Source organism: Cebus imitator, unplaced genomic scaffold (genome assembly GCF_001604975.1).
Source record: "Cebus imitator isolate Cc_AM_T3 unplaced genomic scaffold, Cebus_imitator-1.0 Scaffold60, whole genome shotgun sequence".
NCBI lineage: Eukaryota > Metazoa > Chordata > Mammalia > Primates > Cebidae > Cebus > Cebus imitator.
Genome location: NW_016107375.1, coordinates 4475623 through 4490042, shown reverse-complemented (window position 1 = coordinate 4490042; position 14420 = coordinate 4475623). Strand labels below are relative to the sequence as shown.

Sequence of the window (14420 nt, the reverse complement as noted above, 5' to 3'; positions counted from 1 at the left end):
TTTTTTAAGACAGAGCCTCACTCTCACCCAGGCTGGAGTGCCGTGGTGTGATCTCGGCTCACTGCAACCTCTGCTTCCCTGGTTCAGGTGATTCTCCTGCCTCAGGATCCTGAGTAGTTGGGGTTACAGGCATGTGCCACCACACTCAGCTAATTTTTTTGTATTTTTAGTAGAGACGAGGTTTCACCATTTTGGCCAGGCTGGTCTCAAACTCCTGACCTCAAATGATCCGCCTGCCTTGGCCTCCCAAAGTGCTGGGATTATAGGCGTGAGCCACCACACCCAGCCATATTTTTTCTATGTTCTAAAGGTTGATGAAGACACAATTTAATTGAATATGGAAAAAATCATTAAGCCGACTTCCCTAATGAGAATCACTTATAACCCAACTAGTTTTGGAAAATGATAATATAAAAGGAAGTAGCAAAGAAAAACACTGAAGTGCAGCAAGTCAACCAACACAGCAGCTAGGCAGCACACTGCAAACTCAAGACAGCTGGAAATGCCTAACTGTTTTCCAAACAGCAATAAAAAGTATCTAGCCTATATTCCTAGAAGCATAAGTAAGAAGACAAACCCATAGGGTACATCTGGTTCACCTGGGATGTTCTAAGCAAGCAATAGGCTTTAGGGTTCAATTTGTTTACAATGTCTTCATTTTGTTATCACTGTTTTTAAACAACCATTAAACTTTTTTATTTATTTTTTTAGTTTTTGAGACAGGTTCTTGCTCTGTCACCCACGCTGGAGTGCAATGGACCACAGCTCACTGAAGCCTTGACCTCCCGGGTTTAAGATTTCCTCCCCACCTCTGCCTCCTTAGTAGCTGGGACTACATGTACATGTCACCACACTTGGCTAATGTGTGTGTGTGTGTGTGTGTGTGTGTGTGTGTGTGTTTGTAGAGACAGGGTCCCAGCATGTTGCTTAGGCTGATCTTGAACTCCTGGGCTCAAGCAATCCTCCTGCGTTGACTTCCCTAAGTGCTGAGATTACAGACCTGAGCCACTGTGCCCAGCCAAAACTTCAAAAAAATTTTTCCATAGCTATCTCCTACTGAAAGGACCAAAGCTTTTAATCTGTATAGTATTTTGGAATCTGCTCTGCCCCCTCCCTGCCCCCTGCCACTTCATCTTCCAGAGTATGCTACAAAAGGAAAGAAGAAGGAAGGAAAGAAACCACTGAACATAAAATGAATTCAGTAATGGTCACAGGTGTAAGATGCAGACAACCATATTCAGGTAGATGAGATGTAATTTGTTTTTAATAACAAGGACTCTTAACAGTAATTTGGAAGAGCAATTCTTTATAAGAATCTAAAATGATGACATTTTACATGAAATCTAACATTTTTCATAAACCCCATTCATTAGTCCTTTCCTGCAATAACCAATTGGCCTTTCCACTCAGTTCTTGTAAGTGCCATGAAGTTGTCACTAGACCTGCAAATCTTAAGGATTCAACTCATGAGCCCTGGATACTCTCCTTTATGCAACAGTCTTCAGTGATCCAATTTCATCCTTCATTGTCAGTTTTAATCGTTTTGAATATGACCCCAAGGCTCCTATCAATCATTTACCGAGTGTATGTTACGTACCCACAATATGCCAGGTGCTACAGGTGGCAATGGAAGAACATTCTAAGTAGCCCTTTCCCAAATGTATTTACAATGCGGGGAAGGGGAGATGGAGAGGAGAGTAACAGAGTGAAACAGAAGAGGAGTCAACATAGAAAACCCATGGTACTAGAAATTAACACAACAGGACTTCAGAAAACGGTGCCTACTGCAAGAGTGGCAAGGCTTCCTGGACATGGCAAAACTTTAGCTGTGTCCCAGATAAGGAGGAGGACTTGGATGAGGGCAGGCATTCTGGACCAGAGGACACAGTGTAAAGAGGTGAAGAGCAAGAGGAGAGAGTGGTCTGCCAGGTAACTGGAGCTGAGCCGTGGAGAAACAGAAATAAGGGTGGAGAGGTTGGGGGAGGGGCACACAATTATAAAGGGTTTTGAGACTCAGATAGGAGTTAACTTAGATATACCATGATAAATAGTGCAAATCACTCTATTTTCTTGAGGTGAAGATTTGGTGCTAAATCTAGCGTTTTAGGAAGACAGGGTTAACAGCAGCCGACAGAAGGGGCTGGAGTGAAGAAGGGAGGTGAAGACGCAGGGTGCCCTGCTGGTGAGGGCCTTCTCCACTCATTACCTCCTTTAGCAGGTCCCAGGTTCAGGGCTAGGCTCTGAGGTTATAAGATGGCTAGTGGGAAGAAAGCAAAATGAATAAAAACTACAGCAAAAGCATGAATGCTGTAATAAAGAAAGGCATGGGGTGTTGGAGGAAAAGAGAGATTGCTGGGGAAGGTGTACATAATGTGGTGGCAAAAATAACTTCTGGATTTACCGCTGAAAAATGATCAGAACAGTTGTGAGTGAGGGCGTTGGGGATGGTGGCATTGGGGGTTACCTTGAATACTTTACTGCTGTCCAATTGAATGATTGTCATTGCAAAACATGTTTGACCAGACATCCTATTGTCACCTCAAAGTAACCTTGATAACGGTGGAGCCCCTCCTTATCCATTTCCCCAAACACCTACTCCCATCCAATTTCAGCTTCTCCTCTTCCCTTAGGATACCCTCCCTACCTCTCTGCTGTGTCCTACCCGGCTTTTTGATGAAACTTATTGTCTGGTATCAAAACAAGTTTCACTGCCTGTTCCACCCTCTATAATGACAGCTCAATAGACCTCTAAAACTTTTGGTTTCTTACATTAGCTGGTTTACTATGCAGTCACTACAAGAATGTCAGCATCAAACTTTAAAACAGTATACAGTAGCAACAACTCGCGTTAAATGGTAATTACTATGCATTTGTCATTATGCTAAGCACTTCATGGCTTTCACTCATTTAATCCTCTCCACAACCCCAGGAGGCAGGTAGTAGTATTGTTACACTGTTGAAAAGAGATCAAGGAACTTGCCTAAGCTTACTCAGCTAGAGAGTACAGAAGTCAGCGTCCACACCTGAAACCCACCATGCTTCTCTGACTCTGCTGTAATGGCAGATGCCTGCCTTGCTTTGTGTTCTCCTCCCCAGATTTCCCCATCAGGGCCACACATAAGTATTAACGGACAGCAGCTCTGGAAGTCTCTGTCCCAGGAAGTGCAGAGACTTGCTTGTTTCTCTTCCTCCTCCCAACTGCTCCTCTCCAAGTGTGGAGACTTGTTTCCTCCTTCTCCTCCAACTTCCTCCCTCATCCTCCTTTTCTGTCTCTTCTTCCTCCTTCTCATTTTTCCCTCTACTGTTCCTCCCTCCTCTTCCTCCTCCTCCTCCTCCTCCTGCCCCTTGTCTCTGTTATCTTTGTGTCCTCTCTATGCTCAGGACTATTCCTGTGGTCCTCAGTAACCCTTAGAACCACTACAAGAAGCCAAATATTTGTTGTTTTTTGAGATGGAGTCTCACTCTGTCACCCAGGCTGGAGTGCAGCGGTGCGATCTCAGCTCACTGCAACCTCTGCCTCCTGGGTTGAAGTGATTCTCCTGCTTCAGCCTCCTGAGTAGCTGGGATTATAGCAGCGTGCTACCACGCCTGGCTAATTTTTTATATTTCTGGCACAGATGGGGTTTCACCATGTTGGCTAGGCTGGTCTCAAACTCCTGACCTCAAGTGATCCACCCGCCTTGGCCTCCCAAAGTGCTAGGATTACAGGTGTGAGCCACCGCACCTGGCCAGATGCCAAATATTTAGACCCAAGTTCAGAAATGCTTTTCTAGAGCTCAGTGCTCTTCCTCTCCTTTTCCTCTTTCTGCTTTATAATCACCATCATAATTGTACTTATCCTGTGCCCAGCATGTGCACAGCACTTCACATAGATCTCTCATTTAGTCCTCTAGTTCTTCTACGAGACAGGAATTATCTGCCCCATTTTACAGTTTTCAAGGTCATACAACCAGCAAGTAGCAGAGTCTGAAAATGAACTCAGGTCTGGTCAATTTTTGAGCCTAGATTCTCAATTCTCACATGCTACAGCTCCTAGCCTAGGTCCGGAGTGCTCTAAGTGAACTGGATTTTAAGTGTGGTGACTGTGAGCATCTGTTCACCTCCTAGTAAAAAGCTTTGCAAAACTCTCATGAGAATTCCTCTATGCTACTTTCCGATGAGGCTTCACGAAGCTCGGTATTCCCCTTTTCATCTGAGTGAATCTAAAGCTGTCTCCTAGCCTCATGGCCCCTCACATTTAGTTAACAAGCACATAATGTGCATTTGCTATTTTCATCTGTGTGAAATTGACTGCCTCTTTGCGGTGTGTCTAAACCACGCATTATTTAAACTTGGGCACACACATGCCACTTCCTTGGTCAGTGGAGTATGTTGCAGATAAAAAAGAGGAAATTTTCCTGTTACTATTTAATTGAAGTGTTTCATGTATGTGGCAATCACAGAGGACACATATTAACACAGATCAAAATGATGAGTGAGAGGTCTGAATTGAAGCTGGCCAGTACTGTAACATTCTAACATTTTGTTTGACAGAAACATGTTGTATTATAGAGCAGTTACTAAAATTATATATGTGATCATGCATTACTTACTTGGAATGAATATTAATTAGCTTTTATTAATGGGATGAATTATGACTACAGTGGTTTCATAGGGAGTTAGAAGGGCACGTCAGGGATTCAGTGGAATTTAGACCCACTCTGCTAGATCTAAAAGCAAGCACTTGCAAACTCAACATTAGAAAAACATCAGCTAGTGGAGAAACATATCATTCAATGCCTGCTCATTGGGGCCAAGGAACCGTGCAGTCTTTCTTAAGATACAGTTTCAAAAGTTACTAGCAGTGTCTCACGCTTGTAATCCCAGCACTTTGGGATTACCTGAGGTCGGGAGGTCAAGACCAGCCTGACCAACATGGAGAAACCCTGTCTCGACTAAAAATACAACGTTATCCAGGAGTGGCGGCACATGCTTGTAATCCCAGCTACTTGGGAGGCTGAGGCAGGAGAATTGCTTGAATCCGGGAGGCAGAGGTTGCAGCGAGCTGAGATCAGGCTATTGCACTGTAGCCTGGGCAACAAGAGTGAAAATCCATCTCAAAAAAAAAAAAAAAAAAAGCCTACATCCTTTCAAAGCACCTGTTTCTTATGGTTTCAAAGATATTTTAAACGTTTTCCCTTTTCTCAAAGCTGTAAGTATCACAATATTCCTAATTATGCCATCAAATCTATTGGCCATTCTCCTCCTTTCAATCTCATTCTAAGGCCCTGCAGGCATTCTCTGAATTCAGAATAACTGAAGTATCATGAGCTCCAACCTCCTTTGGAGTATGCAGAGAGCACACACTTTGCAGACCCTCCCATTCCTTGTGGTCAGTGCTCTCTTCCATCATGTGGTGACCTCTACATGTTGAATCCCCACTAAATGTTCTGGTCAAACTCAGTTTGATATGTTACCAGGAACCTGGTGCTATTCAAAAATGCTACTTAAGTATGTCATTCAGTGTGCCAATTATTACATTTAGGAAGCCCTAATGAATGAAGACCTTCAGACTGACATTATTGAAATTATCACAATTATTTAAAAATCTCCCAGATGCTGGTACAGAAATTGCCAACTTGAGTTTTGTGATTTCTAGATTAATAACAAGAAGTATGCTGACATTCTAAAAATGTGCCCCAGAAAAAATTAATTTTAAATATATATAATTAGAAAAATAAGTTTGCACGCTGGGCATGGTGGCTCATGCCTGTAATCCCAGCATTTTGGGAGGCTGAGGCGGGTGGATCACCTGAGGTCAGGAGTTTGAGACCAGCCTGACCAGTATGGTGAAACCCAGCCTCTACTAAAAATACAAAAATTAGCCAGGCTTGGTGGCATACACCTATAGTTCTAGCTACTTGGGAGGCTGAGACAAGAGAATTGCTTGAACGCAGGAGGCAGAGGTTGCAGTGAGCTGAGATTACACCACTGCACTCCAGCCTGGGTGACAGGGCAAGACTCCATCTCAAAAAAAAAAAAAAAAATAAAATAAAGAAAAGAAAAGAAGAAGAAGTTTGCATACTATTTTCCCGTTTTCCTTTCTCTGGAGAGGGGAGTATGACTAAATCAAACTCCAAAAAGCTTGTAAAACACTACTGTGATGTATTTGCCCAATGTGACCCAGACAAGGGCAGATGAATTGTAAAAATCTGGACACTTACCACAGAGTCTTAGGAAATTCCAAGACTCTGGGAGAAGAACCAACAGTTTTTAGGCTACAATATCTTCTGCCTCTAAATTTGGAATGGAATTTTAACATTAAATATAGATGGAGAACCTAAAACTACTAAAATTATACCAATTTCATTTAATAAAATAGGTTTGTGTACCTTGAATTGTTCAAGTTTAGATTTTCATATTTATACATATCTCAAGCATCAGGAAGCTATCCAGAACAATCTGAGAGTGAAAGTTAACTTTTTCTTCTGTTTGGCCTACCTTAGAGAATGTAAATACCTGAGTAGTTCTTTTGTTTTAAAATCTATAATTTAAATATATTTAAATACTTAAATGTATTTACATATTTAATTATATATTTACACACATATTTAAAAATACAACATACAGATACAGATACATGTATATCCATACATAAATACCAAAAGGTTCTTGTAAGAAATTTTATCTGTGAGTCAATTGAAAGCATAAATAAGAGAAACTAAAATTTATGAATATTTAGGCAGACCATGAGAAGACAGTGTGAGTTTTGCACAATCATTTAATACTTAGAATCACATTCTTAAGCCTAATAATAGAAACATAATCAATTATCATAAATACAATGAAATAAAAGTGATTTCTTACTGAATACTGGGAAAGACGTGTTTCCTTTTAACACCTGGAATTCTTGTTCCAGTCGTCTCCGTAAATCTATTTGTTCAAATAAAACCTTTTGAAGTTCTTCTAATAAAAAAAAAAGAAGAGTCATTTTACTAATCTTTACAAATAACTCTCCAGAGAACTGTTATATATGGCAATTTATTATTATAAGACAAAATATTTTACCAATTTTAAAAAGTGTTACATAGATATAGGATAGATTTTGTGCAGAAATCCATGAATATAAATCAATGTAATATATTATTTTAAAGTATTATATTACAGTGTCATGTATTGATTGATATGTATGCATTAATCTCAATTATATCCACCCAATGGTCCATATATTATTCATATGTTGCTTGTCAAGCTAAAAATATGGTGTAGAACAAAAATATCCTCCTATTATCTCCATAGTGGTTTAAAGCTAAGAGAAGTTCTACAGAATCCAAACTTTCATTTACCTTTCCCCATATTTTCTACATCCTTTTTGAGTGAATGAGGTGAATTGGTTTCTTGTGTGTGTTCACCTTTTAAAAGAGGAGAAAAAATATTATTAGTTTTGTGTAGGCTAGTTCTGTAAGTTTTCATTTTCATTTTCTTTTAATATCTGCAAAAGAGCTTATTTAATATAACCTGAAATTGGGAGTCCTCATAACCAAATGTTGTCCTCATTCACTTGCATACAATCCCCTTGAACCATGGAGGGGAGGTGCAGAAAACAAAGGCAGAGCCTGCCTGGCCTGTGACGGCAGCTCCAGAAAAGCAGATTCTTGAAGTTATTCCCTCTCTAGCTCCCTATCGCTATCCATCCTTTCCAAAAAAGGAAATTGCTAGAATGGGCAAAAGAGGAGTCTGGATAGTCAAGATTTCTGGTAGAAATCTGATCGGAGTCCCACTGCTCTTTGAAGGGTGGAAGACTGGTTTGAATGGGAAGGTCCTCAAGACTAGAGTCATGGGCCCAGCCTTCTTGGGCCATCAAAATTTGAGACACTGAAAAAGAAGTGGGAGGAGGCTTTGAGTTGTGCTTCTAAGATATTTGATAAGCCTGGATGGGTTTCCTAATAATTGGTAGTTTGTTTTTGTTTTTTAAATCAACTTAAGGTTGGGTGCAGTGGCTCATGTCTGTAATTGGAAGGCTGAGGTGGAAGGTTTGCTTGAGGCCAGGAGTTTGAGACCAACCTGAATAACATGGCAAAACCTTGTCTCTACAAAAATACAAAAATTAGCCGAATGTGGTGATGTGTGCCTGTAGTCCCAGCAACTTGGGAGGCTGAAGTGAGAGTATCACTTGAGCCCGGGTGATTGAGGCTATGGTGAGCTGTGATTTCACTACTGCACTCCAACCTAGGCAATCCTGTCTCAAAATAAAAAAATAAATAAATAAAATGAAAAGTAAAAAATGTAAAAATCAGCTTAAAACAGAGAGATAAAATAAGTTAACTTGTATTAGTTTGTAAATAGTTACTTGCTTGCTGGTATCTCTTAAATGATCTTCCTTGACCAAAGAAAACTACATTGTGCATAAAGGCTAGATTGTTAATGCTGCTTCGCTTATGAGCTGGCTAGGATGGCAAGCTAAGAAAATGTCTTTATCCACAGCCATAAATTGAGTCCACAAACCCAGTCTAAATAAACCAGAATCCAATCATTCAGCTAATCAGATCCTTTTTAAAAAATTCAACCGACTATCCTCAATACTCACATAATCTAATCAAGCTTTTCATTTCTGCCTAAAGATGTATGGTAGAACAAAGGGGCTCTGAGGCTTCATGGGTCCTCCTCCCTTTCCCCCGTCCCTCCTCTGTGTTCCCAGAGTGCCTCACGCAGGCCTCAAGCACGGTGCGTGCTGTTTCCTTACTCCCTGTCCTCACTCAGTGGGCCATGTGTTACTTTGGGGCAGGGGCTCAGTATGGTCAGTGCCTAGCACAGTGATGAACATGCAATAAGCACTCAGTAAAGTGTCTGCAGTTGTTTCTGAAAAGGACTCCAAGAGGACGTAAATTCTAAATTATGGCGTGGGCCAGAATTCATCACAGATCTCCTTACTATTTTATTTCCCTCAGCAAAAAACAAAACATAATGGCCCTGGGCACTTGTAGAAGTACAGGGAGATTTCATTGCCACGGTAAAAATTTCTGCAAAGAGGGAAACAGGATTTTTCCCTGAAGTGGTGACCTATAACAGTATCATGGACAGACAGGAAAATTTTCAGCATGATATTATCAATGGCAATTCAAGTGCATTTTACTTAATGACTGTCGGGAGTATGTTTGTGTGTGTTTGTGCATGTGCGTGTATGTGTAGGTAAATACATCTATGTAAATACATGCAAATATTCCAGAACATAAGCATCATTAGGGGAAGGAGTCTAATAATAACCTTGGCATTTCTAAGTTCCTCAATAGCAAGTATCTTCTCTAATATCCAGATCAGATTCCTACAGCCTCATTCACATTCTCATCTTAGACATGACCTCTCTATAGGCTCAGAGGTACTCTTGAACCTTAATACCTTGGCTTTCTTCTCTAGATAAAAAGAAAATAGAGAGGAAATATCTGTGAAGTAATTTAAATATAGGCCTCACTGCAATTCCTAAAAAAATCCTATTATCTAAAACAAGGTTTTATATACATGAAGGTTGATAACAAATCATTAATGTGTAAACCAAGAAAAATAGTATTTTAAAATGAAGATACATGCACATTATGTGCAGTCTCAATTAACCAGTTAAAGGTGTAGAATTTTTGAAAATACTGGCATACAATATCGAATCCGAACGAGAGAAGAAAGAGGCAGGCATGTATCTCTGTGTTTTTCTACAGGGCATAATGAGACTATATTCTACAACTTTTTCAACCACTCAAAGCCTGATTTAAATGAGATCTTTATACCTAAATAGGCAATTCTAGAAACCATAGTCTTATCAAATTATAGACCAGATTCCTTTTGACACTTAGTATATTTTGTGGACTGTTTATCTTATACTATGTTTCATTAGATAAGTGAATTTAAAACTTAAATTATGATATGTAAAAATACATTTCTTTCCTACTTCATGATTAGTAGCTTTACATTGGTATGAAGCCACTAAACAAGTAACTAGTAAATGGAAACTATATTAACCACAGGCAAATCTACTGACGACATTAATAAAAAGCTTGTCTTTTCATCAGCTTTGTAAAGGTTTTATTAACACTTTACATAGGCGTCTATTTCAAACAGATATTTTGCTTCATCTTCTGGGTAAAATCTGCCAATTTTGAGCTTAGAGGATTCGAATGCCTCACTTACAAAGGGTTTTTAAAACGGCTAAATGTTAGGTAAATAAGAAGCATAGAAGCTTCTGCTGCCTTTTGTGTATCTTTTACTGGACTGTTGCCTTTCGTATATTACTAATCTGTGAAAACCAGATTGTTAATGGTGGTTAAAAATGACCTCTGGGAGCCTGGATATATTTGTTCACTATTACTGCTAATGGTTTCCATCTGGTTAAAAAAAAAAAAGGCAGTCTAATACTAGATTAAATGAATGTGATTTAGTTGACAGTGAGCTCCCAATTTTTCTAAAAATTCCATCAGGTTGGATACATTTTACTTTGTCAGAATTAATGAATGGGTTTGGAACATCCCTAAATTAAAATGCTTACTTTTTTATCCCTTATTTTCCCTTCACCCCTTCTGTTTTTAAATATGGACTACTTCAGAAATTTGTGTGTCATCCTTGCACAGAGGCTATGCTAATCTTCTCTTATTGTTCCAATTTTAGTATATGTGCTGCCAAAGTGAGCACTGGATTCCTTTTTAAAAAAGGGTTTGGTGAGCCTGGCATGGTGGCTCACACCTGTACTCCCAGCACTTTGGGAGACTGAGGCGGGTGGATCACTTGAGGTCAGGAGACCAGCCTGGCCAACATGGTGAAACCTCATCTCTACTAAAACTACAAAAACTAGCCAGGCGTGGTATAGGGCACCTATAATCCCAGCTACTCAGGAGGCTGAGGCAGGAAAATTGCTTGAACCTGAGAGGCGGAGGTTGCAGTGAGCTGCACACCAGCCTGGGTGACAGAGTAAGACTCCATCTCAGAAAAAGAAAAGGGGGAAGGGTAGGGTTATTTGGGGCGAAAGCATAGCGATCTTAACAGTGTAGAGTTGTAGGAGAAAAAATGTTGGAAAACATGGAAGGAACATGTTTTTTGGAAGCCTGGCCTCAAACATGTCTAATACTATAGGAAAAACCTGGTTTGAAGTTGGAGAGTAATGTGTCACTAGGGCATACAATGCCTCTTGTGGATGGAGGTGACTAAAAGCTGCTGCTAAAGGCCTGATGTGGTGCCATGGCCCACACCTGGAATCCCAGCACTTTGGGAGGCTGAGGCAGAGACAGTTCTTGAGCCCAGGAATTTGAGACCAGCCTGGGTAACATGATGAAACTCTGTCTCTACAAAAAAGACAAAGTTTAGCCGGGTGTGGTGGTGGGCTCCTGTAGTCCCAGCCACTCTGAGTGGGAGAATCACTTGAGCCCTGGAGGTCAAGGCTGCAGTGAGTCATGATTGCACCACTGGCCACTGCACTCCACCTGAGTGATAGAGTGAGACTTTGACTCAAATTAAAAAAAGAAGAAAAGAAAAAGCTGCTGCTTAGGAAGGTGTCTACACCAGCACTTAGCACTTCCCAAGTACACATTTGCAGGACCAGTTCACTGTGATCTGAATGGTTCTGAGAATCTTGTTCACCTGGGAGGGTGGAGGCAGCATCGTGCCATATCAGGGAAACTATATCACTGCTGAGCGCAGCTGGAGACCAGAGAGCCTGGCACCTCAGAAGCCTGCTTTCCTGGTCTCTCCAGGGTCCTCCAGCAGCAGTGGTTCCATGTTCTAACTGAATGTTCCACCCCACTCTTGGTTCTGCCCTCACATGTCATTAGAAACTGGAAGTATAAGAGAGATGGGTGTGAGAAGTGCCATGCTGAAGCAGATATGAGCAGTAAATAGCAAGTGAGGAGGAAATGGACTATATGAACAACACAGACAAACAGCCAACAGAGTCAACAGCACTAGCTTTCAAGGCACTAGGATAATTACTTTCTCTTAAATATCATGGCAAGCCTCTGCTCAAGAACCTGCAATGGCTCCCTATGGTCTCCATCAAAGACTCCACTCACTCTAAAATTCTCCCCCAAAGTCTCTAGGTTCTCCCATAATCTTGTCCAACCTGCTGAGCCATCCTCTCTCTCTCTCTCTCTCTCTCTTTCTCTTGATCTCTCGATCTCTCTCTCTCTCTCTTTTGAGACAAGGTCTTGCTGTGTCACCCAGGCTGAAGTACAGCCACACAATCCAGGCTCACTGCAGCCTCAACCTCCTGGGCTCAGGTGATCCTCTCACCTTAGCCTCCCAGGTAGCTGGGACTACAGGTGCACACCACCATGCCTGGCTACTTTTTTTTTCTGTATTTTTTTGTAGAGATGCGGTTTTACCATGTTGCCCAGGCTGGTCTTGAACCCCTGAACTCAGGTGATCCACCCACCTCGCCCTCCCAAAGTGCTGGGATTATAGGAGTAAGCCACCATGCCTGGCCCATCCTGTCTTTATTGCCCAACAGGCATTTATTTTTCACATCTGCTGCCTACATCTGCCTTATGTCATTTCTCTGTCCTAAGCTGCCCTCTCCTCTATTCCTTGTGCTACCAAAATCAGAATGCCATCCAAGTCTCTTCTTGTTAAGGATTGAATGCCTGTGTCTCCGTTATCCCCAAATTCACATATTTAAATCCTAATCCCCAAGGTGATGGTATTAGAGGAGGCGGGGCCTTTGGGAGGTAATTAGGTCATGAGGGCAGAGCACACATGAATGGGATTAGTGCCCTTATAAAAGCAACCCCAGAGAGCTCCCTCCCTACTTTTCCACCATGTGAGGATGCAGCAAGAAAACGGCCATCTATGAACCAGGAAGAGAGATCCCACACCAATCACTGCATCTGCCAGTGCTTTGATCTTGGACTTCCCAGCATCCAGAACTGAGAGAAACAGATCTATTGTTTAATCCACCCAGTCAATGTTATTATTATTATTTTTTATAGCAGCCTGGCCAGACTAAGACACTTTTCTTCCATAAGCCTTTTTCAACTTCTGCAAATCTTGCTGATTCATCCCTTCCTGGGCTGAAGTCCTAAGTGCTTATTGTCTTTACCCCTTTGTACCTGATATTCTAGTGTTTTACGTATGTTAGTCTGGTCTTCCTCAGCTAGAAAATACATCTTCTGAGGGCAGAGAGACCCTACCCTACAGGTAATCCGCGTCATCCTTACCTTAGGGAGGGGTACAAATACATTCCACAAATACTTGTTGCACTTTTTAATTCATTCTGCTTTGTAAGAGAAATACCAACTAATGCTATTCTAAATACTTAGTCGTCTTGAGAGGTTTTAAAGCAGTAACTTATTCCTATATGTAAAAAGAACATTTTGATCCATTTGCATATTCTGACTAACTGAATACATTCAGTTTACTGGGGAAATTTGTGATGCTCCAGTAGAAAATAAGTTTTGTTCTCATCTGATATTTCAAAAATTTCTTTCAGGGAAAAACAAAACCCACAGCACTGAATTTTAACTGTGACCTGAAAATATTAATTAACATATATGTAAATATTAATTAACATATATGTTTGCCAAGCCCTCCAACAGCAAAAATATTGTACATTTGTAGAGCTCATTTAACTGTAAGAGCCAAATGAATGGTCAGATGACCTGTTCTGTTGGTGGACATGGGACAGGAGAAGCTGATTAAACAATTATTACTCTTCTCAAGCTGAAATCTGAATTCAATAAGTAAGAGCTTTCAAATATCGTGTCCTGCACACATGTAGGGTGTACCATGCATATGGGGTATGATATGAAACTCCTGACATTTGAATAAAGAGTAAACAATGTGGCATTCACCCATCCCTTCTGTGGAAATACATTCTTTCTCCTCCCTACTATTTTCTTTCTTTCTTTTCTTTTTTTTTGAGACAGGGTCTCTCTCTGTTGCCCAGCCTGTTATTCTGCAGTAATTAAAAATTAACCATGCTACGTTAATTTTTAAACAATTTTTGTAGGTCTCCCTGTATTGCCCAGTCTGGTCTCAAATTCCTGGGCTCAGAGAATCCTCCTGCCTCATTCTTCCAAAGTGCTTGGATTATAGGCATGAGCCACTGTGCCAGGCTGCCCCCAGTCCTTTCACCCCTACTTGGTTTCCTACTCCTTCTCTTGGCTCTCTCCCTTTTAAATTCTCCCTTAAGCCAGCTACCAGCACTTAGAAGCATGGCCCCAGCCAGCAGCCCCAGGGAGTAGGTGGTTGCTTATCACTGAAAAGGCCTCTATATCCTCCCAGTACTATTGTTGACACTTGATGAAAAATATTTGGAGAAAGTGTTTTGTTTTGTTTTAGAAGAAAGAAAATGCCTGTCCACAGAGGAAGTCTGCAGAAAAAAAGAAGGTGTGTCATCTAATTACACACTCACAAGTAAATGTAGTAAATATTTTTTTCTTTTCTTTTCCTTTTTTTTTTTTTTTTTTTTT

The 14420-nt window shown here is 40.8% G+C and overlaps 1 protein-coding gene and 1 non-coding gene across 2 annotated transcripts in view; both read right to left on the bottom strand.

Moving 5' to 3' along the window:
- SKOR2 (SKI family transcriptional corepressor 2) overlaps window positions 1-14420 on the bottom strand; it is a 43552-nt gene that overhangs the window by 18238 nt on the left and 10894 nt on the right. Inside the window, exons 4-5 of the mRNA XM_017529683.2 lie at window positions 7326-7391; window positions 6847-6945 (exon numbers count right to left, since the gene is read on the bottom strand). Coding sequence (XP_017385172.1) covers window positions 6847-6945; window positions 7326-7391 — 165 coding nt within the window. The remainder of the gene's footprint in view (window positions 1-6846; window positions 6946-7325; window positions 7392-14420) is intronic.
- Window positions 10548-10653, bottom strand: LOC119471405. Its single transcript, XR_005200451.1, has one exon. It is a non-coding gene; the product is annotated as a U6 spliceosomal RNA (small nuclear RNA).